At 38.8% G+C, this 27,964-nt stretch overlaps 1 protein-coding gene across 2 annotated transcripts in view; it reads right to left on the reverse strand.

Annotated features, from left to right (window-relative positions):
• GLG1 (golgi glycoprotein 1) overlaps positions 1-27,964 on the reverse strand; it is a 151,877-nt gene that overhangs the window by 25,367 nt on the left and 98,546 nt on the right. For both annotated transcript variants that reach the window (XM_058707447.1, XM_058707446.1), the window contains exons 3-12: positions 24,953-25,039; positions 21,391-21,606; positions 14,763-14,966; positions 13,975-14,046; positions 12,888-13,071; positions 9,468-9,682; positions 5,480-5,601; positions 3,937-4,038; positions 2,206-2,359; positions 831-968 (exon numbers count right to left, since the gene is read on the reverse strand). In XM_058707447.1, the coding sequence (XP_058563430.1) occupies positions 831-968; positions 2,206-2,359; positions 3,937-4,038; positions 5,480-5,601; positions 9,468-9,682; positions 12,888-13,071; positions 13,975-14,046; positions 14,763-14,966; positions 21,391-21,606; positions 24,953-25,039 (1,494 nt within the window). The remainder of the gene's footprint in view (positions 1-830; positions 969-2,205; positions 2,360-3,936; positions 4,039-5,479; positions 5,602-9,467; positions 9,683-12,887; positions 13,072-13,974; positions 14,047-14,762; positions 14,967-21,390; positions 21,607-24,952; positions 25,040-27,964) is intronic.

A 27,964-nucleotide genomic window follows, 5' to 3' on the forward strand; every position in this document is an offset into this window, starting at 1 on the left:
ACACACTACCTTCTAACTTAATTTGCTAGAAAGCAGTAATGTAGCTTTTCTAGTTTTTTAAAGCAGGCACAAAATCGTTAGGCACCATTCACAGCATGCATGTAATTCTGGGGGCTGCTTCTTCTCTATGCTTTCCGGTACGGAGAGGTTATGACACAATGGACCAGATGTCTGGTTAGGATTACACCTGAGTATTAGGAAAGGAAGTCACTTCTTGAGTCTCAATTCTGTCAATTACCAAATGGAAAAGATAATTCCCATTCCTACATATCTTATAGGACTACTGGATGGCATGCATGCTATTCACGTATGCCAGTATTTAGAATTGTTTATATTTATACACTGCCTTCTCTCGAAAGGACTTAACGTACCTTATAAAAGTGAGAAGAGAAAAAAAAGGCAATATAAAATAAAGTTAGAATGAGTTAAAAAATAGGAAGAAAAAGAAAATATGGTAAAGAAGGGGGGATGGAGCTAGCAGCAAACCTGGTACACAGAAGCCTCCCACAAAATCTCATATACTTGCTAGAGGCAGGTCATACCTGTGGCTCCAGGCTTTTGAAGAGGCAACACGAAGGGGGAAAATAATCGCTTACAAAATACAGTAACCATAATATAAAAACGAACCAACGGCTTAGGAAAAGTAGTAGTACTCCTTCCACAGAGACGAAAGAGAAAAATTTCCTTAGGATTTCTTATGAAGAGGACACTGAATAATGTAACAAAAATAAAGATTGTATTTTATGGTCTGTACTCTATATAAAATGTTAGTTGTGATGATGATGATGATTATTACTACCATAAGATAAATAGGTGGCTATGTGAGCTACCTGTCCAGTCTCTGTTTTTTCACTGCACCATTTTCCCAGATCAATAAGGCATTTATCCTGAAGGCCAGGATCCAGCTTAACATCCATGGCACGCTGGTGTAGGATCCTTTGGACTTCTGCTCGGCACTCTCGTGAAAGCTATATGAGAAAGAACAAGCAAAATACTTTAAAAGTACCAGAAGCAAGGGTGCCTGGTTGGTTGAGCATCCGACTTCAGCTTGGGTCATGACCTCATGATCTCATGGTTCATGAGTCTAAGCCCCACATCGGGCTTGGTGCTGTCAGCGCAGAGCCTGCTTAGGACCCTCTGACCCCTCGCTCTCAGCTTCTCCCCTGCTCACACTCGCTCTCTCTCGCTCAAAAATAAAATAAACATTAAAATAAAAAAGCATCATAACTGAAACGAAAAAGCACTAGATAAAGGATATCTGTTGTCAGGAAACTAACAGAGAACGTTATAGTAATTTATATAAACTTTATACCTCAAATCTCTTCCAGAATAAGGATTAAATTTTCTAGGAGAGTTCTAAAAGCCTGTATCTCTAGGAATGAGATTATACATTCAATATTTTCTAATACACTATTGAGACAACATCCTTTTCTCAAAATACTCTTATAAAAAGTGAACCGGATTTGTTCAGGTTAGGTTAGAGTTTTTTGTTTAGCGGAACTAATCTGCTATTACTCTATCAATGTAGAGTAGAATGCGGGCTCCAGTTCAGGAAAAGGCACACACTTGGGTCAGGAACATTAAGTTCAAATTTACCTAAACTCACAGTAAGTTTAAAAACCATCTGTATCCTGGTTAAGAGCTTCTAATGGAACTTTAAAGTTAAATAAAGTTAGGGTGGCAATATTTATCTATTTGTCATTTAGATTTTGGTAATTTAGGGGCGCCTGGGTGGCTCAGTCGGTTGAACGTCCGACTTCAGCTCAGGTCACGATCTCGTGGTCCGTGGGTTCGAGCCCCGTGTGGGGCTTTGTGCTGACAGTTCAGAGCCTGGAACCTGCTTCAGATTCTGTGTCTCCTTCTCTCTCTGCCCCTCCCCCGCTCATGCTTTGTCTCACTCTGTTTCTCAAAAATAAATCAATGTAAAAAAAAAAAAAAAAAGATTTTGGTAATTTAAAGAAAAAACTGGAAATGTCCCCTGACTCACTTTGTTGAAAATGTAAAATCAGATGGAAAGAAGCTGGTGAAGCAACTCTATGTATAGTCACTGAATGATGGAAGTTTCTAGTAGTGCAGCAACCCCTCCCTGCCAGATATACTAATAAACAAAGTGTCCTACAATGACAGAAGTCAGCACAATACAACAAACTAACTAAAAAAACAAATGGTTGGTAAGAAGAAATGAAGTCAGTATTGAATGCATACCCTCCTGCCCTGTTCCTCCGTGCGGTAGGCATGTCTATATAAGCAGGAGAACACAGCTCCGGGAGGCATAAGTTCACTGGTTTCATTCCAACCATGGGTGTGGCAAAGACGAGATGCATCTCCCTGGCACTTGCGGTATAAGACAGGGTCCAGCCTATAAAGTTAAAAGATATTCCTGAATTTTGTTCTTCAGGAACACACAGTGGTCAATCTGTAGAAGCCTGTTGACCTTGGCACAGAGGATTTAAGTTCTACCTCAAAGAGGCCAAGACAGCTATGTAAGATGCGCAACATTACAACAGCAGACTCAGCACTAACACGCCCAGGCTGAAATGAGAAAATAAGGGCTGTAGCTTATCACCAGGCAATTCACAACTTTCCACTCAATACTTTTTTTCTAAGTGTGAAATTCAATCCTATCTGATACACTAGATTCAATAGGATCAGGAAATGGCAAGATAAACAAAATCCCTCACTCGACTTCCTTTCCAGTAAAACTGTTACTCTTCTTCCTCCCATGCAAGCTAGGGCAGTTCCATTTTTAGTTTACCTGAATATGCTTATCAGCTTAAAAAACTTGACATTTAACTCTGACTCTGGAGACAATGGATTAAGGCAATGAGACTGCGGCTTCTCCAAATCAGACCAACAGATGCTTAATTCTGTCCACATCATAATGTCAACCTCAGGGGAGAGCTAGTGAATGGGAGGAGAAAAGCTAATACTTAATGAGTAGCTTTCAGGCCTGTGAAGCATTTTTTTGATCATGGGTAAAGGAGTTGCAGAAGAGGAAAAACAGAGTTTTGATTAAGGCAGTAAACTCAGTAAACTACGTAAACAGAGTTTAGACTCTGAGTCTAAACTCAGGCTTAGACGGCCTGAGAAAGTACAGAGAAATTCCCATGTACTTTTCTGTAGTCCTTTCCAGAGCTAATCTGAGGACACAGAAATAAAAATACATTGAACCTTCTGAATAATCACTTCCCAGTAAAGTTTGTGGGTGACATATTCAATCACTAGAAAAAGTTAATGACCAAACTCCAGGGGTTGAGATAACTCAGTCAGGAAGGAGCTGAGCCTGGGTGCGGCAGGAAAAGTCAGCTTCCCAAGCGGTCGGGTCCTGGCTGCTCTGGAAGTGGAGGGGAAACTGAGACATAAAAAGAGGAGGGCACTGAAGCCAGTAAGTTACAGCGATTCTGACTGCAACACAGATCCTTCTTCTATTTCGTCCCCTACCCCTCCTTTCTTGACTAACAGGATGAGAAGAGAATTAGAGAATCAAGTTGTCACTTATTGATAAGAGCCTCTTAAGATAGAAAATTCAGTAACTTTGAATAGTTAAAGGAATAAAAGTAAATTCCCATATCCAGCACAAATCAATAAAAATTAAAATGCACTAGTCTCTTCTTAGAAACGTATCTGAAGATGCTTCTGCTGCCCCACAGGTGCCCAAGTCCTTTCAGGATAGATGTTTGTGGTATCAGAAACATTTGACTCTGACTTCCAAAATAGTAGTGAATGGGGGCACACGGGGACAGACCTGCAGGGGCTGCCTCAGTTTTGAGACACTATTCCGAAAGCAAGAAAGGTTTCTCAAGGGACTGGAGTGTGTCAGCTATCCCAGAACTTAAAAACATATTCCTACCAGTTATTTCAAATAATACAAAAGATACTGACTACACAGGAGAACATGCTGAGGCTTACACTTGATTCTGGCTTCAAAATACTCACTTCCAATCTCGGGAGATGAAATACTGCAGCTCTAACAGACGGTGTTCACAATCTTCCACCATTTTCTCCGTGTACAAGTGCTCCATCAGGCACGAGAGGATCCTGGGAATAAAACAGGGATGAAATTGTAGCAACAGGTTTGGAATTCTCACATCAATATTTCCTTGGTCTGTAGAAAAAGTCATTGAGCTATTTTTGAGGGCAATCAGGGATTTACTTTTCTGAGAATAACTCAAATTAAATCAGTCTGACAATGATTATGGCTTCTAACTTCAGGGCCACTTAGCACTTAGGACTCAGCTTACTTAAGATCTGTGTGCAGCTGCTTTATTTTTAACTGTTAGTTGTGAAAATTCTCCAACACACACAAAAGTAAAGAATCATACATTAGCCACCTTCCCTTCCCATAACTTTATCAACGTATGGCTAAGTTTGTTTTAATTCTACACCCCCTTGCTGGTATTTTGAAGCAAATCCCAGATACCTTATCATTTTATTCATAAATACTTGAGCATGTTTCTCTATGAGAACATAATACAACCCACGAAAAGAAATTAATTTTTAAAATCCTTAATGTCATGTAATATCCTGTTAGTTTTCAAATTTTTTCCCAATTCTATTATGCCTTTTTATATGTTCATTCAAACCAGGACCCAGAAAAGGTCCACATGCTGCATTTAATTGATAGTCTCTTCAAATGATTTTTAGCTATAGCAGTTCTCTCCTTCCCTCCCTCTCCCTTGACCCCTCGTGCTCAATGCAGTTATTTTTATATTGGTAAATATTCTTAATTAGTCTTCACTGTGTTTGTCTATCTCCTCCAACTGCATAAAAAACTTTAAAGAAGAATACCCTTTTTTAATCCCCTGCTATAGCATGAACAGCGGGAGTGTATGCCTAACAGAATGATGACAAATATGGAGTGCGTTCATTTTATCGTTGATTACTGCCAGCTGCAGGCTACGAGGATTTGTGCAGAATGGGAAACCTGTTCTTTACTTGCAACCTGGTTTTAAAACTAGTTTGTGCATCACATGGAGAAAACTACTGCATGACATTCAAATACTTTAGTATAGCATTTTATAGCTTTCCTAAATCTTGGACGCAACTTCAGAGTTCATTTTGTTCATGATTATATCCTCCAACCACAACAGTTTTTATTTCAATCAGAATTAATTAATTTCTAGTAATTATCAAGTAGCCAATGTATACAATGAGTCAATATACAATAGGATGAACTACAGAGACAAAGTAATGTGTCACTTTATCCTGAGTGTTTCTCTCTTGTTTTCATTTGACCATTAAACAGATTATTCAGCGACTTAATGCACAGGCCCATACATGCTCGGTCACAGTCAGTGAACTTCAGCACAACGCTGGGTCTCGGTGTCTCCACATCATGGATGAGGCAGAGCCAAGGGCTCCATTTCAGCACTAGTTCTATCAAAAGTTGGTATGTGTTTCTGTTTAGAAGGAATGTTTCTGGCGCTACACTGCCAAATACAATACAATGTAAATAAATACTACAAATAAGATAACCTACATTGGGTCTCCCGATCTTATATGTTTGCAGGCCGTCTGTATAACAGATTCACAAGCTTCATTGAGAGCTCTATCAATGCGGTAATCTGCGCCAGGGTCCGTCTCCTGAATCAGTGTTTGCAGCTGGATTTAAAGAAAATTAAGAAAGAGGAACATCTCTTACATATGAGGGAAGAGCAATGTCATCTTTTCAAATATTTGCTTGGTCCGGTATATCACAATGTACTGTTAACAAGTTTAACAATTAACAATTGTCACTGGCCAAGCATAAGAGCTCCTGTCAAATACATTCCAACTGGCTTCTCTATCTTGAGCCTCAGTTTTTCTGTTTAAGCTACTGTGAGGATTGCTTGTCTACCTGTCTGGACCATCTCTGGACATTTCCAAAACAAAAGCTCTTTACGATATAAACCCTGCCTTTTCCCTCATATCTGCCTATTTGTTAATCAGATTGCTAAATCTGACCCTCACGGCCAAGCCAGAATTGAGTGGACAAGGGTAAAGAGAAGACATTTCCAGTCAGAGACCTAATCTGGTCATAAGAATCTAGAATTTGGATTATGCAGCCAATACACTGGCATTAAAACAAGCATGCTCCACACTATTAAAAACAAATGTGAGATTTCATTTAACTTGTAAGAAATATCAATTAAAAAACCAAGAATGCAATACTTATAATTTCCATTTTTCCTCAATTATCTTTTTTATATAACGAAGAGGTAAAGCAGAACTTGCTCATTATACACATCCAGAAACTTGTCGGGGCGCCTGGGTGGCTCAGTCGGTTGAGCGTCCGACTTTGGCTTAGGTAATGATCTCGCGGTCTGTGAGTTTGAGCCCCGGGATGGGCTCTGTGCTGAAAGCTCAGAGCCCGGGGCCTGCTTCAGATTCTGTGTCACCCTCTCTCTCTGCCCCTCCCCTGCTCATGCTCTGTCTCTCTCTCTCTGTCAAAAATAAACGTTAAAAAAAAAATACTTGTCATTATACAGCTGAAAATGAGAGTATTTTCTTTAACATCTATTTTTACCTGGTCCATTCTCTGTCATGGAATAAAGTGAGAGCATGAGAAGATGGGCCTCTAATTCTTTTTTCCGGTCTTTGAGGAGAAAGCAGTTGGGGCAGAGGAAAAAACTCCAAATTAGGGATCAGAGGACCTGAGTTCTATTAATAGTTCTGGCTCTGCCAGAAATTAGCTTTGAGAACATGGTCATGATTAACGTCTAGCTGCAGTTTCTTGAACTGAGGAAGAATTACAACAAAGAGTCATATACAAGAGAAGGATGTATAAACTGCAAAGCATTTTACATATGTAAAAGATCATTATTAGTACAGATGGATAGCAGATGGTGTTTTGGGGTGGGAATCTTAAATAACAGACAACAAATTTAAAAACTAGAATCCTTCTGGTTTGGGTTCCCTATTTTCCAAGTTAAAGTCCTTTCTGTGTCAGATTTAGCCTTTGGAGGAGAGTCTTCTCTGATCTTCATACATGTGACCTACAATCCCACAGGGGCTCATACGAAAGCACTGACCCCATCACACATGGGGGGAGAGAACACAGATCAAAAGGAAATGAAGAAAGAAAATCCCAATTCTATCTATCCTAAAAAGTCAACGATCAAGATGAGAGAAATAGAAAAGATTTCTGGGGCGTCTGGGTGGCTCAGTGGTTGAGGATCTGACTGGTTCAAGTCATGATCTAGTGGTTTTTGAGTTCAAGCCCTGCCTTGGGCTCTCTGCTGTCAGTGAAAAGCTCACTTTGGATCCTCTGTCCCCCTTTCTCTCTGCCCCTCCCCTGTTTGTACTCTGTCTCTCCCTCTCTTAAAAAAAAAAAAAAAATGTTTTAAAAAGTATTAAAAAAGAAAAGAAAACAAAAGATTTTCAATATTCTGGGAAGGAAGTTATTTATACCAATTGTTGGTGGCAATTTGGAGAAGCTACAAAATGCTCTGCTTAGCTGATAGGAAGATTATCATCAATTTTAGTAGTAATGTTTGCTGACAAAGACCAAAATATTTACATCTTTTTCTGAGGGAAGTTTTAAGTATCATGGGGATCTGGAAGTCTCTGCAAGAACTGTACAGGTTAAATATCCATAAGTGACAGACAAACTTTGAGAATTCAAAATGAACACACCAAACTGCAGCTCCTAAAAGGAGACAATGACTGCCTTACAGACTCTAGAGGGCTAACAGCCCAAGGGATCACTGCCACTTTGGAGCCCAGGGACAGCAGTGTGGGAAACAAACACTATGAACAAAAATCGCTAAGTGATTATATATCTATTCCAGCCCCTGACTGCTTAGGAAAAAACTGGGGAAATGCTTGTGAGAAATTTTCTTCTAGACAAAAAGGGTGAGACGGGAGGTCTGTATTTACCTTCCAAGATGAGCCACTAGTTCTTTTTAACAAGCTAAATTTCAAAAAGCCCTGGAGGTAGATGGTGTGAAATTAAGTTAAACCAACTTACTTTGGGTTTTTTTTGTACACTTTGGTATAAGTGTAGCCTCAGTAAAGAGGTTTATTCCTGACCAACTCCCTCCCCTTTACATGCTGCATTAAGGATGAGTTTCAAGTATAGGATGTCTTGATTCACTCTTGGTCTGAGGCCCAAGCACACATATTGTCACAGAGGTTTCCCAGGACAATCACCAGCAAGGATTGTTCCTGAAGAACCACAATGTTCCAACTAAAACCACAGTAGATTCCTGAAGCCTTCCTTCTAGCTGGGTTTGGGATTCTGGAGAATATGAATATATATATATATATATATATATATATATATATATATATATATATATATATATATATATTTGTCTATTTTTTCCACCACTGGATGTATAATTTACTTTCGACTCTGGGTCAGGGTGAGTAAGAGAAGCAAAGATGAAATTTTACTCCACATCAAAATTCTATGGACATTTTGTGTTTCAGATTGTCAAATTCTGGTTTTCTATAATACTCATTTTTTAATAAAAATGCCAACAACAAAAAACAACTGAATTGTGGTTTTCTAAAGTTTCACTGAGAAACTCAACTCCCTAATTTAGGATACAAAGCTAAATGGTATCTTTTGTGCATTCTAAGGGATGTATGGGGTACACTGTACAGGGTACCACTGCTCCATTTGGTACCAAGAATGGTTCAAAGACTCTTATTCAGTAAAAAGTAATAAATATGGACAACGGTAATGAAACAGATGCACTGCATCTATAGTATTTTGTTAACTTTATATTATGCCCCTCACCTGTAGTTATTCAACTGTTCATGAACCCTAGATCAAGAATAACTTTATCTTTAAAAAAAGGGAAAAAAAAGGAATAACTTTATCTTCCCAAGAAGTACACTCATCTTTTCCAAATATCTTTACAGAATTCATGTACAGTTTGGGGCCAGAGAAAGAAAGACCCTTCCATGCACAGTTCCCCCTGGTGTAACAAGAAAGATGGTGTCATTTTGAAAATAACATGCTCTCTTGATCCTTGTGGCCAAGAATTCACAGTATGCTGCACATTAATAAAAAAACAAAAACAAAAACAAAAAACAACAAACTCTTAGAAACTTTCAATTCCTTTCAGCTCTTTTTTAGCCTCAATCTAATCAAGCCTATAGAGAAAGGCAAATCATCTTTTGGTGCAGGATGTTTTCTAATTTACCAGAACCTGGTTTGCCTTGGTGCTGAGTTTACAAATTTCACCTAGCAAGTTACTTTCCTTTAAAAACTCCAGCAAACAATGCATTTTACCTATTTCTTTAAGTATATATATAGCTCCATTTATTGTTTATGAATTCAAACTTTTGCTCTGCAGCAAATTCCATGTTCTTATTAAGGTATGCCTGAACAATATTCTGTGTCTGGTTCCTAGTGCCCAGTGTTAACTGTGATGCCACAAACGATCTAGATAAAGGAAGCTGGGACAGCATCAGGAGGAGACTCCTCAGCCGATAAAATAGAACATTGCAAATGGCAGTAGAAAATTTTTCCTTACCGCTTGCTGGCAGTTCATTCCAAGGTTCCCTTTTTCCCCACGAACTACTTTCATTAGACAATGCAGAGTTCGCCCTTTACGATGTAATCCAGAACAGTGGTGTTCGATCTCCCCCCGACAGCTCAGGATGATCTCGGGGCTCAAAGAAAAGTCTTCCATCAACATGCGCCGGTAATCTAACATCTCCCCCTGGCACTCACTGCTCACTTGTCGTCCTAAGTTAGGATTTAAGTCACGACATTATGGATGGTGCGCATTACAATCAGATATCACCACACATAAAAGTACATGTTTTCCTCTAGAATATAATACCAGTTATGCTATTAGCTAGACTGAAAAGCTTAGGATATAGCAAGCATCAGCATAAAATGAGTTTGAGACTTCAGAGACTAGGGTTTATCTTGACAGTATTCTGCATTATACAGATGTTATACTACTAAACTAATAATGCAAATGCCGTGCCGATGGCAGTCTTATTTTTTTTTATTAAAAATTTTTTTTTAATACTTATTTTTGAAGGAGATAGAGACAGAGTGCAAGTGGGGGTGGGGCAGAGAGAGAAGGAGACACAGAATCCAAAGCAGACTCCGGGCTCTGAGCTGTCAGCACAGAACCTGACGTGGGGCTCGAACCCACAAACTGTGAGATCATGACCTGAGCCAAAGTTGGACACTTAACTGACTGAACCACCCAGGCTCTCCATTAAAGTCTTATTAATAAGGTAACTTTTAGAGTAACAATGAAAGCTAAGAACAACCCCTACTGGTATGCACAGTTAAAGCCTGTGGAAAAGACTACACTTCAAATATTCACTACAGCCTCTTCAGCCCCCTTCGTTGAGCTAAAAAATGCCAACTGGGAAATCTTAAGAAAGTTTTTTAAAAAACAGCTTTACTGAGGTGTAATTAAGATAAGATAAACTATATTTTTAGAGCGTACAATTGGAGAAGTTTGACATATGTATACGTTGTTGAAGCCATCACCACAACGAAGATATTGAACATACCCACCAACTCCAAAAGCTTTTCTTATGGTCTTTGAGAATCTCTCCCTCCCTCTCCACCTAAGCCCCTCCCCTATCAACTACTGATCTGCTTTCTGTGACTACAGACTAGTTTACTAGTTTCTACTTTTTAGAAGTTGATATAAACAGAGTCAGACAGTACAGTCTCTTTTTTTGTCTAACTTCTTTCACTCAGCAAAACTATTTTTAGATTCATCCATGTATCAACAGCACATTCCTTTTTATTTTTAAGTAATATTATTTCATGACATGGACAGACTACAATTTCCTTATTCCTTCAAATGTTGTTGGACATTTGGGTCACTGCCAGTTTGGGGCTATTACAAATAAAGCTGTTCTGAGCACTCAATTGTAAGAGTTTATATGGATATATGCCTTCATATCTCTTGGGCACATGGCTGGGTCATATGGTAGATGTGTGCTTAACTTCTAAGAATTTGGCAAACTATTTTCCAAAACTGTTGTACTATGTTAAATTCCATCAGAAGCATTAGATAGTCCAGTTCCTCCACATTCTCACTAACACATAATATGGTCAGTCTTTTTAATATTATGCAATTGGTATAATTTTTCTGAAATTATTGCACATAGCCTTTGGCAGTGTATTTACTGAGTCTTCCCGTGTTTCTTATTAATCTGCAGTTTAAGAATATTAACTTTTATAAATACCAAAATTAGATTATATTATGCATACTGTTTCACAATATTCTTGTACTAGTCAATAATCTCTACCTTTCCATTTTAGGACAATCTCATCTAATATCCACACCATAATCAACAATCTCCGTTTGTCTCCAAAATGTCCTTTATTTGGTATTCAACCCAAGACCATGCATTGTCCCAGGGTGCTATTCCATGGCTTTGAAGCTTAGGAGTTTTTCACTATCCAGATATGGGGGGGAAAAAAAAAATCACCAAAAAGTTCCGAGTTTTATTTAATGATTGATTTTTCCCCTTATCTTTTCAATCACTAACCAACTGTCCCAGCATCATTTATTTAATAAGAGCTAGGAATTTAATTTTTACAGCTTACAGCCAATATTCAGAAAGACAACCCTCATCTTCTATACGACCTTCTTGGTTCCTTTTCAGGGGTTGACTTTTGGACTCAACAGACCATGAGTGTGGTTCTAAGGGGTCAATCCCTTCTTCTTTTACTGCTTAGTTTATTATTATTATTTTATTTTTTTTTTTTTTTAGAGAGAGAGAGTGTGAGTGGGGGAGAGGGGCAGAGTGAGAGACAGAATCTTAAGCAGGCTCCATGCTCAGTGCAGAGCCTGATGTGGGGCTCAGTTCTACGACCTTGGGATCATGACCTGAGCTGAAGTCAAGAGTTGGAAGTTCAATTGATTGAGCCACCCAGGCACCCCTACTGTTCAGTTTCTTAGTATCATCGATGTTGTAACAATAACAGTACCTATCACTTATTGAATGTTAAGTGCTATTCCAAATAACCTCATTCAATCTTCATAAGAACCCACCATAAATATTATTTATGTTTTTTGGATAAGAAAAATGAGTTTGTGGGGCACCCGGGTGGCTCAGTCAGTTAAGCGTCTGACTTCGACTCAGGTCATGATCTTGCAGTGAGTTAGAGCCCCACATCAGGCTTGCTGCTGATCCTCTGTCCCTCTCGCTCTGCCCCTCCCCAACTTGTGCTCCCTCAAAAAAAAAAAAAAATCTTAAAAGAGAAAAAGAAAAATGAGTTTGGGAGAGATTAAGAACTATTAACAGTGGTCACTTAGCCATTAATTTAAATTTGGTGATAGAGCCATTAATTTAAAGCCATGCCTCTCTGACCCAAAGCTCATATGCTAAATTACTATGCTATGACTCTCCTAAAAATGTTGAATATGTATTTTAAAAATTAAACTATTTGAGGGGCGCCTGGGTGGCTCAGTCGGTTGAGCGTCCGACCTCGGCTCAGGTCATGATCTCGCGGTCCGTGAGTTCGAGCCCCGCGTCGGGCTTTGTGCTGACAGCTCAGAGCCTGGAGCCTGTTTCAGATTCTGTGTCTTCCTCTCTCTCTGACCCTCCCCCGTTCATGCTCTGTCTCCCTCTGTGTCAAAAATAAACATTTAAAAAAAAAAAATTAAAATTAAACTATTTGGATTTGAGACATATATCTTAAAAAAAAAAAAACAAAAACAAGCTGGCATGTAAAGAAAAACAAAATTGGCAATTATTGAGCTAAGAGAAAGAGGCCTTTAATAAGGCTTAGGGATACTAAGCCTTCAGCTCCAGGAGTTATGCTTGCAAACAAAGGCTCCTGAGTCACAAGGCACATGTAAACTCAGAAGGGCAAATACAGGAGGAAATTAACATTTACGTGTACAAGAGACGCTAGAATGTGAATCCAAAAGGAATGAAAAGGAGAAAAAGAAATTAATTCTTACCTCTATGCACAGCTGACTCCAGACACATCAGAAGGTAGGAGAGCCTTGCTTCCCGAGACCGTGGAAGGTTCTCCACATTACACCGGTATTTCTTCAAGTCACTCTTACAGGATTTGGCCAATGAATAACTGACTTTATAATCCTGGGCAATCAGCTTCTGGCGGGTTGTTAGTGCTTCTCGACACTGAATAAAGAGTGTAGCAAAGAGTAAGACCACTCAGGTGGTTCGGCTGCTCACACATACAAGCAGAGGCTCGTGGTCAAGGGTATGTCAACAACTGCAGTTGTTACCAAAATGCCTACCTTTAAGTTTGGCTAAAAGTGAACACAAGTGTGCTGGGGTAAGAGGCAGGGATAAGTGGATGGAGAAACCCTTGGAATTCTACAGTGAATTACTGATTGTTGCTGCAACAGTACCTAAAAACATACTTGGTAGATTCTAATACTTGACAAAGTATGCTTTTCCTCTTCAACAATATCCCTAAAGTAAATTTCACAAGAATCAAAGTGGCAACTGACAGAGCACTCTGTAAGTTACATTCTATGCTTTTAAAATATAATTATTCAATAGTAAATTATATAAGCAACTGAAATGAAACATTTCTTCAGCTGCATATGACAGTAAATGGCAGGAGAGCAAAACCAAGAATAATTATTCTTTTAAAAGTCATAAAAGATTCTTGCATTTATCCAGGAACAGCAGACTAATGGTAATGAGAATGCTTAATGAGAGCTGCCGAAAAATTAAATAGCTAATTACCTTCAAAGCACATTGGTTTGGTTAGCCTAAACTTCCTGAGTATGTGAGGCTGGCTTCAATGTGACCGTGATACAAAATTCTCCAACTTTACTTCCAAAATTGATTCTCAACTGGCTTCCCAGTATCTAGATATCACAAGGCTTCATTTTCTGGGCTTAAGCAAAATATGCTTTGGTTCTCTACTGAAAGCCAAGTGTCTCTCCTCTGAAAAGAGTAAGCTTTATCATTTATATCCTGGTAATGAGTTTATAAGAATATTATTTGAGAGGATTTGAGAAAACTTTAAGAAATGAATAAAATACTGGTGTATTTCAAAATAATACTGACCTTCTCACTCATGGATTCTTCAAACTTATGGTTAAAGAGGCATTTATACACTCTGCCTTCACCAGCTTGCGTCTGTAAGATGGAACATACACATGATGATGAGGATGATAACAATCAGCTGAGTAGTTATGCTGGGCCCTATCCACAACCTTATACAGAACCTCCTGTTAAATTATTATAATGGTGAGCACTTCTGAACAAATGGCTCAGGCATTTATAACATTTAGTGGCCTTTGGAAGAAAATGGTGATTGCAGGAAAGATGAAAAAAAATTTCCCATGATGCTTGGCTACTGTCCTTTGTTCCCAGATATAATGTTACTCAGGGAACCAAGAGAAGTGTCTTGTCAGTCTCTTCTTGCATTATGTTGGAGCCAATAAAACTCATAATCAGTGGCTCTGATGGCTAAAACTGCTTATTCAAAACAGCAGAGGGTGGAAATGTACACAAGTTACTCTCAGTTCTTTGTTGTAAGAATGGAGACTCTTCCATTTCATGTGTTAGCAAGTTTTTCTAGAAGGTCTGCAGATAGCAATCAAGGATTTCATTTTAAAAGATAGCCACCTGCTGTTTTGTTTACCTTAGCCCAAAACAAATAACATGTAATATGGTAGTTTTAGCCACGAAATAGGTATGAATAGGATTCCATCAGTCTCTGTTATCCTGGGACCAACTCCACCTTCCCTTTCAGTGCCTTATGTGCACGGGAGAGTGTGTGGTTTATTTTGTTTTGGACTAAAGTATTAAAAAATATTTTAAAGAGAAGAACAGTTTCTGAGCTGACTCACATTTTCACAAAAACGCTCCCGATCATCTCGGCAAGCAAAATATAAATGCCGGTCTAGATGAAAGTCATCTGAGGACAGCTCAGCCACCCGCAGAATGGCTTTCTTGCAGAGTTCAGATACTTGAATCTTGGGATCTCTCTCTTCAGCTTCCTTCACCAGGCCCTTTTCCAAGCATGATACCACCTCACCTTGTGAATGTGCATCCTAAAACAGCAAGGATACTAATATTGTAAAACTCTCACCACAATGAATTTCAAATAAACATCATTTGCTTTAAAAAAAAAATTCTCAATTCAATATATAGTTGGCTTATTCACGTTCTGTTGAGAAATCAGGTGGGAACCAACCACCCTGGGAACCAACCACACTGTGGAAGTTACAGAAAATGTCCTCAACAGTCTTCTGTTACAATGGAATACTTGCACGCTACAAATGGAAAGAGAGATCCTGGGAGATTTAAGTATAGTTAAGTTAGCACTAGAAATAGAAACCTGAGGGAGTGCCCGGCTGGCTCACTTGGTTAAGTGTCTGACTTCAGCCCAGGTCATGATCTCGGGGCTCGTGAGTGTTGACAGCTCAGAGCCTTGGAACCTACTTCGGGTTCTGTGTCTTCCTCCTTCTTTGTCCCTCCCCAGCTCGCACATGAGCTCTCGCTCTCTCTCTCTCAAAGATAAAATAAACATTAAAAAAAAGAAAGAAACAGAAACCTGAATTCTTTAAGTTTAAAATGTCAGAAAAGTTTTAAGAATTTACATTAGCTCCACGTTCTGATTGTGGTTCATGTCAATGTTGAAATAACACTGCAGAAATCTCTGTTCGTCTACCTCAAAGGTGAGGTATTTCCCCAATAGTCAAGTTGGGAAAAAAAAAAAAAAAAGCAAACCACAAAAGCCACTGAGAAAAGATGTTACAGAGACCCTCCTTCTCATTTTTCTACTCTATACTGTCCACAAAGACCCCAATACGTACAATTTATAGTGTAATACTCACTTTGATGTTTTGGATTTATCCTAATGAGATTTAATGAGATTACCACCCTTTATACAAACTGCTTTTGAGAGCTCTCCTAAAACCATCCAATTATCTTTAATTGTGCATTGCATCATCCCCATGGCAACCACAAGCATCCATTCACTAAAAATATGAGAAATTTCCCCTAAATATTTTTTATTCAGGAGTCCTAATCTGCTATACTCTGAAGATATGGCTCAAAAACGTGACAGGTATAACCATAAATACAACAAACCAAGCAGTAGGAAGTATATGCTATTTTTTTTTTTTTAACTTTTATTTATTTTTCAGAAAGAGAGAAACACAGCATGAACAGGGGAGGGGCAGAGAGAGAAGGAAACACAGAATCGGAAGCAGGCTCCAGGCTCTGAGCCATCAGCCCAGAGCCCGACGTGGGGCTCGAACCCACGGACCGCGAGATCGTGACCTGAGCCGAAGTCGGATGCTTAACCGACTGAGCCACCCAGGCGCCCCGCTATTTTTTATTTATACACACAATCTTGTTAGAGTAAAATACCATATCTATGAAATCATCTGTACATAATAAAACGATTCCTAAAACAAGCAGGGAAACATCTACTTTAAGCGAAATTTCAATTCAACAAAAAAAATTGTGGTTTTTTTTTTCTACTTTGTTGTAATGCGATTTGTTCTATATAGCACATTAATTTCTAAATTATTTCCAGAAAAATGTCCAAGTTGTCTCCCATTAGAGCTGTGGAGAGGGGTAAGAGCTGTGGTACCTCTTGTGCAGAGGAGTAAATACAGGCCTAGAGTTTATCAACTTGTCTTGAGTTGCAGAAGGGAAGGTGCCTAGCTAACAGTCCATCATTTATTTTTCCAGACCTTGGGGTTCTAGGATATTCCTATAATCTGTATGTGGATGTTGTAGATTTTTCCTGAGGAAGGTTCACAGTTTTCATTAAATTTTCAAAAGGTGTACTGACCCAAAAAAGATTTGGAAGCACACTCTACTAGCAGATTCTCATGCCTCCTATTCTCTATCTGTACCTGAACCTTGCTCACTAGCTGTATGATTCTATCCCATGCTTAAAAACCCAAGAGGACCAAGAAGGTTTTTTAAAGAGCACTTCTGAATAGGTAAACAGAACTCCAAGAGACAAGTGACAAAAAGATAAGGACAGAGAGAGAAGTTGACACAAACCCCAGAAATCTGGAATAAGGCTCATTTTTTCTTCCTAAATCATGAGTGACACTCAGGTTTGTCTGACTAGGGCCCATTTAAGCAAGGCCTACATGTTCCACTTTCCAAAGGAGAAACAAACCTATGATAACAAAGGCTTGGCCAGAAACCTCAGTCACTTACTATTCAGAGTATATAAAAGATTATTATAAACATGATTTTATTTTATAAAACAAAACAAGATCCTTTACCAAAGTTGAGTAGCCCATTAACTTAATTAGGTGGCTGCTAGCAACTAGGTCTTAATCATATAAACATGAAAATAATAATCTGATAGTCAACTTTTCTCTCTCTTTTTTTTTTTTTGAGAGAGAGAGAGAGAGAGAGAGAGAGAGTGTGTGTGTGTGTGTGTGTGTGTGTGCATGCGTGTGTGCATGCGCGGGGAAGGGGCAGAGACAGAGCGACACAAGAGAATCTCAAGCAGGCTCTGGATGGTCAGCACACAGAACCCAACACGGGGCTTGAACTCATGAAACCGTGAGATCATGACCTGAGCTGAAATCAAGAGTTGGATGCTTAACCGACTCAGCCACCCAGGCGCCCCCTGAGAGTCAACTCTTGATTTATATTTAGTCTTTAGTCTTGGGTCACAGGGTAAAGAAATGACTTCCGTGTAATGAGTCTTAAGTGTTTCCCTGTATACTCAGGGTTTGTAATGGTTTTAAATGTGCCATCAGTAAGATTATCTATTTAGGGCTGTTATATTTCCTAATGGTTCCATTTGCTTCTTCTTGGATTTAAATAAAGGCAGCAGCATCTGGGTTTAAGACCCCCTAAGGAATCTAAGATTTAATCATAATTATAGCAATTATAGCACCACATATTGGTACTGGGCTATAACATCATCTCCATTAGAGGTTTTCATTCATCTTAACTTTAGATAGACAATTTTTTCAAATAAAGATATTTCAAGTATTCTTATTGGTTCCCCAGAGGCTCTGAGCTTTTCAGTCTAGCCCGTTTTACTTTTATAACTGAAATGTATGTAAATATTTGAAAAGAAGACTGTATGGCTAATTCCAGAATAAGAATGAAAGCAAGGGAGGAAAACTGCACAGTGGCACACCATTGACAGGAAAATAAAATTACTTAGGTTTAAAAAGGTTACGTTACTAATATATAGGCTTAACACTGAGTAACAAATGAGCTTGCTAATGGACTTAAAATGAAACTTTAAAAGTTCTGTGGTGAGACAAAGGTCTTTTTTTTTTATTTTTTTCAACGTTTTTTATTTATTTTTGGGACAGAGAGAGACAGAGCATGAACAGGGGAGGGGCAGAGAGAGAGGGAGACACAGAATCGGAAACAGGCTCCAGGCTCCGAGCCATCAGCCCAGAGCCCGACGCGGGGCTCGAACTCACGGACCGCGAGATCGTGACCTGGCTGAAGTCGGACGCTTAACCGACTGCGCCACCCAGGCGCCCCAAGACAAAGGTCTTAAAACTACTGCTAAGTGTCCTGATCAGTTTTTAGCAATTTGATAGGTAGTATCTTTTCTTCCCCATAAACCTTGTCCTTTTTTTTTTTTTTTTCAACTTTTTTTTTTTTTTTTTTTTTTTTTTTTTTTTTTTTTTTGGGACAGAGAGAGACAGAGCATGAACGGGGGAGGGGCAGAGAGAGAGGGAGACACAGAATCGGAAACAGGCTCCAGGCTCCGAGCCATCAGCCCAGAGCCTGACGCGGGGCTCGAACTCACGGACCGCGAGATCGTGACCTGGCTGAAGTCGGAAGCTTAACCGACTGCGCCACCCAGGCGCCCCTTTTTTTTTTTTTTTTTTTAAGAACAGAGAAAAATAACATTAATCTCAAAAAGGTAGGGAAGAACTCAGTTTTCATTTCTGCTATAAACCATTCTCTATTTCAATATTTTGGTGTCTTCTGTGATCTTCCTTACTAGACAAAGAGAGAAAAAGACCGTCCAAACATGTTCAAAGTAGTTGGTTGAAAGCAGGGAATGATAAAATTATTTAACTACTGAATGAAAAGTCTAAAAGTAGTAATAATGTGGCACATTTCCTTAATTAAGTTCCTATAATGGATGACACACTGTACTTTTTCTTCAGATGATCTGCCCTTTCATTTTAACTGTGTTTGTTCAGAAAAAAACGTTATTAATATATAGTCTTTGTTGGGGCGTCTGGGTGACTCAGTCAGTTAGGCATCCGACTCTTGATTTCAGCTCGGGTCATGGTCTTTGTGGTTTGTGAGTTCAAGCCTCACATCGGGCTCTGTGCTGACAGCATGGAGCCTGCTTCAGACTCTGTCTCCCTCTCTCTCTTCTCCATCCCTGCTCATGCTCTCTCACTCTCAAAAAATAAACATTATAAAAAAATTCATAATCTTTGTTTCACAAATTTATATATACTAACGTTTTGAAAAAAATAATAGTTTTTAAATCATGACTTTTCTATATTCATACAGAGGCAGGGTACAGATTAACCATGACCCCTTTCCTCTGACCATTGGAGGAAGTCAGTTCAAAGCCAGTCACAGAGGAATTTGCAAGCTTCATTGGCAAATATGAAACTGATGAGCCTATTTTCTTCTGTGGTCAGAAGCTGATTCATTAATTTTCAGGATAATCTGCATATCTAAATAACTGGCTTCAGAAAAGGAAACTACCATTTAGAAAAATCAAGAAAGGCTAAAGACCTGCCTCCCTCCTTTTTAAACTTGGCTGCAGTACCAGAGTGGATTATATAGGAGCGAGCATGCTTTTTCGAGTGCAGGTGTGAATCTATCTTCTTGTCCTCGAAATACAGAAGAAAGTCTTTGATGCTAGGATAGGGATCTGATATAAACAGAAATTCACCTAAGCAGTAGGCATGGCAAAAGATAACCATGACAAAAATGCGCAGCCTGATGATCCATAGAAGTGTTTCTGTTATTTTAACAAAGCTGGGCAAACAGTCCTCACTGTCCGGTCTTTGGGCTCTAGTACTACTGTGTTCTGCGATCGTCTCAGTCACTGAAACTTAGTAACTCATACATGCAGTTGAAAGCAGGTTTTATTCTGACAATTCAGATTGCCAGGGGGAGGGAAGCTAAACAACAACTACCTTGGTGTCAAAAGGAAAAACTACTACAAAGAGAGATGAATCGTAATGGTCTACTCTACGGTGTGGACCACTAATCACAAATATGGAAAAGTGTCATCACTGATTCCTAAAAAAATGTGTCTAGGACACTTACGTGAAGATTTTAAAAAGAGTGAGATATGGAACTGGAAATAATCGCTCACACCCTAAATAAAGGCAGAGGCGCTTCCTGAATAATTAGGGTAGCTTAAGTGCTTTTGTGTCATTTCTAGAGTCTGCTGGGAAGGAAAAAAATCTGCCTTCTTGATTAAAACTGGCCTTTCTTTAAGCTGCCAAAAGCTGTATGCCAAATTCACAGCACTTTCAAGACTGACTCAGAGGTGCCCTGTGAAAGGGCCAGAGCCCTGTGCTGGTGGGAAGGAAAAGGTATTTGGTGACAGCCAGGTAAGAACCAGCACTAAAAGCTTCCACTGAACTGGTGTGTGCAGCTCTGGCATTCTAACACCAGGCCCCCTTGGTCAGTGACAGAAGCCCGCAAACCACGGGACAATGAACAAATAGAGGGCAAAGCGACAAAGGGGTTTCATTTTCTATCCTATTTCCTAAAGAGCAGATTAATGAGCAGTGGCAATTAATAGCTGATGCCAGACATATGCCTCAGACCACCTCTCCCTCGGCAGCTGTTACTTCTCAGGAGTTTCCTTCATTTTGCTGAGCCAACAACTTCAGAATAAACCTGGCCAAACCTCCATTATGACCCCCTGGACAACAGATTCATAGGAACAAAAGGAAGACCAGATATAATTAAGAAAGAAGAAATTAGCTAGGTAGTTATTTTCTTTCCTATCTTTACTAAAACTAGTTCTTTTGAGAGAAAGATAACAACAGATCACATTTATAGAGTACCTTTCTTGTCAGAAGCCCAAAGTACCTTTATGTACCTTAAACTTTTCTAATATTTAAATATCTTCTTTTGTAGCAGTGTGCTTACTAAGTAATTTTTTTTTTTTTTAATAGCAGCAATAAGGTATTTGCAGAGAAAGGTTAGAAAATTCAAGTCTCTTCTAATCCAACCACTTTGCCCATAGACGACAAAATGCTCTGGCAAGGAACAATACAGGTACCCGGCAAGTGGTTTAGTATTTTGAAGATGACACTACTCTTGGCTGATATTAATTCCTTTGCTTCCCCACACAGTACTGAAACACAAACAAACGAAATGCATTCACAGGTTAACAAGCCTCAGATCTGAGGGCTGTCTGGACCTCTACTTCAAGGCCATCTCCAGCCCTAAATTTTTCCCATGCCAGTTATACAACACTTTACATTCATCAAGTTTGCAGGACCCCTTTGGTGAAGCCAGTATAGTAGATACCTTTTCTCCAAGCCGAATACTGCCACATTTCAGAATGTTGATGTCATTTTTGCAGTCATCCATGAAGCCACAGATTAGACGGTAATCACTGAAAATGATGGCCGTCATCTTGGTGATGTATTGGTGACACTGGTATTCAGTGATATTGCCTCGGTGATCCACCAAGCAGGAAACCAAGTAACCTTTTCCAACTGGTTCATCAGCACATTCTTTAATCTGCTCCAAAGAAAGTGGCTGTTTTACACAAGTATTTTATTTTCCTATCATGTAACTTTTATAAAAGAGAGAATGTGTGATATTTTCTTATTGATTTCCCATCTCTGTATTTGGGAGAAAAAGAGGAAAACACTTAGAAATACATTTATTTTAAAGAAAATAGTGGCGGGCATATTCAGATCGTTGTACTCTCTAGGAAATACCCGCTAAATGTGTTTTGCAAGAAATTTTTACAATTTCAGCTTTATTGAGATATAAATAAAAAGAGCTTCTAACATCTACAGCTTCAGAATGGCTGTACTGAAAAGTTCCTTTATCCACACAAAGAAGGCAATGGACAGTGAGATTAATCTGGGAAACAGGTCTGGAAAACAGGTGCAGAAGTGAAGTCTAGTACCATGTCCCAAGTCAAGCTACACAGCAAACCATTACTGTCAGGGAAAACTAATGGCCAAAAGGAGGGAGGCAGGAAGGCATAATATTACTTCTTGACATGACATTAATGTGTTCTGAATTAACTGTGGATTTGGACATGTGTTTTTGAACTTTAGTAGAGTCCCAGCTTCGCCACTGTGGTCTGGAACACAAACATGTTTAAAATGATGCTCAGTGCAGTCTGGCAAAAAGTCTGAGAAGGGGAAGGCCACTGCAAATCTAATTTGGGTGGTTTAGACAACATGTTCTAGAGGATCAAGCACAGAGTAATTCCACATGGTTACTGTTCCTGCAAAGTGCATCCCAAACCACAAGTGCTAATGAAGCAAACTAGCCAAAAAACGCTGAAATTCAGTCCTAAAAGAGTAAAATCTACTTATAGGGTTGTAAGCTTGAATTATAAAATGGGGAAAGTTGTTTGCAAAAATCCTACTGCATTTGAAGAAATTAAAAACAAGTAAAAATGGTAGTTTTGACAAGAGTAAGGGGCCCAAATGTAAATGTTTATTTTTACTATAAATGAGAAGAGAATGTTTTACTAGTTTTTTGAAACCAATAGAGACCATTCTCTACTATCACACTTATCGTAAATATGTATAGAGGGCAAAACAAATACACCACACACACATCATCCTATACCCCACTAGGTCTCTTCATGTCTAATTCTTGTATCTAATCCAGATCAAGTCAGACACTCTGTTCAAGACAGAAGACTGTTTACTTTTAAAGAAGCAAATTTACTTAAATTCTCAAGTAAATAGTCTCACTCTGGCTTCAAGAGGCAGCAGAGACCTTCAACAATCAAGATGAATGCAACTCTTTCAACTTAACCCTGAGGTTTTTTGTTTTTGTTTTTTTTTTAGGAGATGCCTAAAAAAGAGGGTCATGAATGTATTTCCAGGAAAAGGCTTGTTTTGTTTTGAGTAAAACAAAAGTTTCAAAAGTGAAAGGAAGGCATTTGTAATTCAACCAACGAAAAGCCTGTGTAAGAACACAAAACCAGTGGCAGACACCTGGGTTTTAAAACTGAATAAAGTGCAAGAGTTCAATACAGCCCTTATACTGGGCAATCAAGTTTATAAATCTGAAGAAAAGCCAGAAGCACATTTTGAACTGGAGCCCCAATAAGAAAATAAATGTGTATTTAGCTTTAATCACTTGAGATTTTACTGAAGCACAGAGACTGAGTACCTATTTGTATTTTAGTTCACCACCAGTTACAATAGGGCATGGTGTTTGATTCAGAAGATTATGCCTTCCTTCAGCCATTCCATTGGCTAGAAGTTTAATAAGACAGAAGGAAAATTTCTAAGATTAACAGCAAGAACCGCAATAAATCATCAACATATTTATGAATGGGAGTAAACTCTGAAGCGGCTGGGGAGCAGATTCATAAGGTGCCATTAGAAAAATGCTGCTGTCACTCTGTTTTTGACATGAAGCAGGAGGAAAGCAGGAAGCGAGCAGTATTTGCTTCAACTACAGAGTAAATAAGTTGGGTTTGCAATTTGCAGGTATTCTTGTGATGCTGTTTTTCTCCTTGCAAATAGGATTGCAAGAAAGAAGATAGGAGAGAGATGCAGAATAAAACATTTTGTTGGCAATTAGGTTCTTCCTGATTTTAATTTTCCCGATTCCAGTATAATCTCCCTCCTAGGGAGGGATAAATTCCGGTTTTTACTTGAAATCTTTGACAAAACCACAACACCCCAAAAGGTTACAAGAGAACCATCATTACATACCCATTATAAGAAAACCAATTATATGTATATATATCTTTTATAAGCCAGCCAAGAGTGAAATTATTCTGATGAATATGCAGAGACTCTGGGCAAAATTTCCACAAGGCAATCAAAGTGGTATAAACGGCTAACCATATAGCTAGCTAAGGGACTATGAGGTGTGCAATACTAAAGCCGAAGCCCAATGTTTTCAAAGATACTCTATTCTGTTCTGAAGCCCCAAGGTAACTATGAAGAAGGCTAACTGCTTTAAAAGAATAAAACATATCAGATCCAGTATTAGAAGGTGTGAGGAAGCAAACAGATTCTAAACAGGGTCCCGTAATGATTTAATTGAGGAACAGAGCTGAGGGCTTATCTGGTTGGAAGAGGGTGGTCCTGATAAGAACCCTTAGAGCTAAGAAAGTGGTCCTGAATTGAGTCATCAGTAGCGTAGTTTGAGGGCAGATCTAGATGTTGCAAAATGTACAATTATTAACTTGAGGTGGAAAAACAGCAACTGTTCTTTGTGATTCTTATACTTCAGTATGCAGAAATCTCTGGCTTTTTGAAATTCCTATCACTGATTCCAAAAAATAAAATAAAAATTTCAATACCACAATTTTCACTAATATCATCTGTTGAACCAAGACAGTTGAAAAGTTTCCCCAATTAGCACCCATACAATGCTATACTATTTTCATTATTTTTATTTTTATACTCAACATCTAACTATAACAACATACACAATCCTTCCACAAACATTTTTAATGCTAACTCCTATTATTTGAAGCATATGCCTCTGTGGTCCAATTGATCCAAACGTGTAACTCAGAAACGTTGATAAGCCTCTTGGGGAGACCATTTTGATATGCTTCAGACATCAGCAGATTGTAAAAAGTGTGACCGCAGCACTGATGACAGAAGCAGTTGTGTCCTCCATCTGGGGACCAACGGAGCCTGATTTCCAATGTGTCTGAATCAATAGCGTCCTACTGTAACTGTAGGTGAATATAGGAGGCTAGTTATACTCCCCACTGCAGTGGCCTCTCTCAGACAATGTAGGTGTGAATTCCAAGAAAAGTAAAGTAACTGAGTCAGTTATTCCTCCCTTAATGACTGGTCTGGTCAACAGATGTAATTTTCTCTTCTAAGCCATTAAATACCAACAAAATTCTGTCACAACCTACCTCTGATATGGTAGATTTGCAAACCTCTCTGGCCACAGATTCAAATTTGGGGTCTGTAGTTAGATTCAGCTTGTAATTCCACAACAACTAGGTATAAGAGAAAAAAAACAAACAAAACACTGCAGTTAAAATAGTATGAAATTTTCCATCAATGGTTACCGTAAGTGACAAAAGTCCATTACACAGAGTCAGATAAAAGCATATTGAGTTAATGAAAAGTAAAGTAAGAGGGGTGCCTGGCTGGCTCAGTCAGTAGAGCATGCAACTCTTGGTCTTGGGGTTGTGACTTTGAGCCCACGTTGGGTAGAGATGACTTAAAAAAATTAAATCTTTAAAAAAAAAGAAAAAGAAAAGTAAGATAAAAATGTCATTTTGTTTACAGATAAAAGGGAAAAAAAATGAGGGCACCTGGGTGGCTCAGTTGCTTAAGTGTCCTACTCTTACTTTTGGTTCAGGTCATGATCTCACAGTTGGTGAGTCTGAGCCCCTCATCAGGCTCTGTGTTGATAGCTTAGAGCCTGTTGGGTTTTCTGTCTCTCTTCTCTGGGCCTCCCCGGTTCACGTAGGCACATGCACACATGCTCTCTCTCTCTTTAAAAAAATGTGCAGACAAGGGCACCTGGATGGCTCAGTTGGTCCCACTTTAGCTCAGGTCATGATCTCACAGCTCGACTTGAGAGTTCAAGCCCCATGTCGGGCTCTGTGCTGACAGGTCAGAGCCTGGAGCTTGCTTCAGATTCTGTGTCTCCCTCTCTCTCTGCCCCTCCCCTGCTCACCCTCTCACTCAAAATAAATAAACATTTAAAAAAATGTGCAGACAAAATAAAATATTACCACTCAGACATACTTGTTTATTTTTTCACTTAAGAACAATTTTTTTTTACGTCAAGAAAAAACTGCAATTAGTATCTCTGGTAAGGTTTTCAGAGAAAACATTAATAAAGTTGTACAAGCTAAATTTTATTAAGTCTATTAAAAGTATAACCCTGAAGCTGAGATTTGGTAGCTTTAGTTGCAGATTTCACAATCCACGGTGCTTTCATAGATCAGTTTTATGAAGGAGAGATGCCCAGAATCTAGTTTCCTTTATTCCTTTAAAATTCCTTTCCTATCTTTATTCCTTTAAAATTCTCCCTTGTCTTGACATATACACCATAAGGTCTACTTTACACAACTGTTTTAACATGTTTTAAACTGCAAAATATCTAAAGCCATTACTGTTCACAGGTGAGGGCTTAATATTACCTTAGCTTTGCAGCTTTACTTAAAATTTTTCCAATATATGATTCATTTTCTGAAAAGTAGCCAAAAGGAGCCCTTATTCTAGGCTCAGCTGGAGAGACAGAGCAGGGACTTTGTAGGATGCTGAAAATGGAGAGATTGGGGGAGGGAGAAGCAGTTCACAAGTCTTTCTCCTATATTCCAAGACTAAACAATGCAATCAATCACTCACTGATTCACTCAAACATCTGGTTAGCACTTATGATCTACCACACAAGTCTAAACTCAAGGTCTTCATAGGCTATTACAGGAAATAGAAAAAAATGTTCTGAGTATGTACCGTTTTAGGAGCTGGGAGTTAAAACAAGAGGAGAAAGACAAAGACTGTCCAGTGGTGGCTATGGTCAATGTCAAAGTACTGCAAGTATTTGATTAACAGCAACACAACGTACCACAACAGTACAGGGAAGGAGTACCCGAGACTGCGTTGGGGCATTTGGTCCAGTAAAGTTTACCGTAGAAAGTGCTATCTAAGATAAAACCTGAAACACAAGCAGTTAGCCATAGTAAAGGGGTGAGGAGAAGACTATTTTATTAGGTAAACGAAACAGGATGCACAGAAGCTCGCTGAAAGTGATGCAGGGCATGCCAGAGGAACGCGAGTCCAATGGAAGACTGACTCTGGAGAGGCAGCCCAAGGCCAGATCATAAACCCCTAATAAGCTATGTCTGAGGTCCAACCTGAGAATAACAGGGAGTCACTAAAGGGAAAGGGAATGACATGACCAGATCTGCTTTTTAGAAGGAGAACAGTCTTATATAACCTGTGTTAGGAACAATACAGAAATAAGCAGTTAATTCTGTATAGGAATACTAAAGAAAATTTTGTGAATAAATAAAACATGAAAAATGAGTGGGATTTCTGCTCCTCTTCTCGCGCGCAAAAAAAAAAAAAAAAAAAAAAAAGCCAGCAAAAAACTCTAATCTCTCGACTCTCATCAATAAGTGAGTTTTTAGAAAAAAAAAGGAGTAGAATCTGGCCACCATCTATAACAAAATCTCTAAGAGGACGAACTTCTGCCTTGTTCAGCACAGTGTATGCCCAGTGCCCTGAAGAGGGAATGATGGAACACATAGGTATCAACAAATATTTGTTTAATAGATATACAAAAGAACAAACTTATACCATTATGAGTGACAAGTCCAAACAACAGGACATATGAGGCCAAACTGAGAAGGGGTATAACAGAAGCTTAGCTCTAACTGAAGAAATCTTGGGCCTCCTGGTTCCTCACAAGCAAAGATGAATCCAGTGAATCAAAAGACAAGGTCAGAATTTAGACAAACACATTTTACAATTATCTATTAATTCAGTCTGTACTACTTGGTCATTAAATTTTATATTTTAAAATTAAAGCAACATTCTTCTTTTAAAATTAAGAACATTCTAATATTCTGTATGTATATCTAACCAAAGATAGATTAAAAATTTCCCTCCTTGAGTGACTTGTAGCCGACTCAATGCCATTTCTTTCAGAAAGAAAGAAAGAAAGAATGAGAAAGAGGGAAAGAAAGAATGAGAGAAAGAGAGAGAGACAGAAAGAAGAAAACAGAAAGACAAAGAGAGGAAGGAAGGAAGGAAGGAAGGAAGGAAGGAAGGAAGGAAGGAAGGAAGGAAGGAAGAAGCAAGCAAGAAAAGCTGTCTGATAGCTCAAGGATTTAGAGTAAACAGCAAGAAATGACAGAAAAATTATAAAATACAAACCACAGATTGCTTCCTTACTTTTATGC

The sequence above is a fragment of the Neofelis nebulosa genome, chromosome 17 (genome assembly GCF_028018385.1).
Source record: "Neofelis nebulosa isolate mNeoNeb1 chromosome 17, mNeoNeb1.pri, whole genome shotgun sequence".
Classification (NCBI taxonomy): domain Eukaryota; kingdom Metazoa; phylum Chordata; class Mammalia; order Carnivora; family Felidae; genus Neofelis; species Neofelis nebulosa.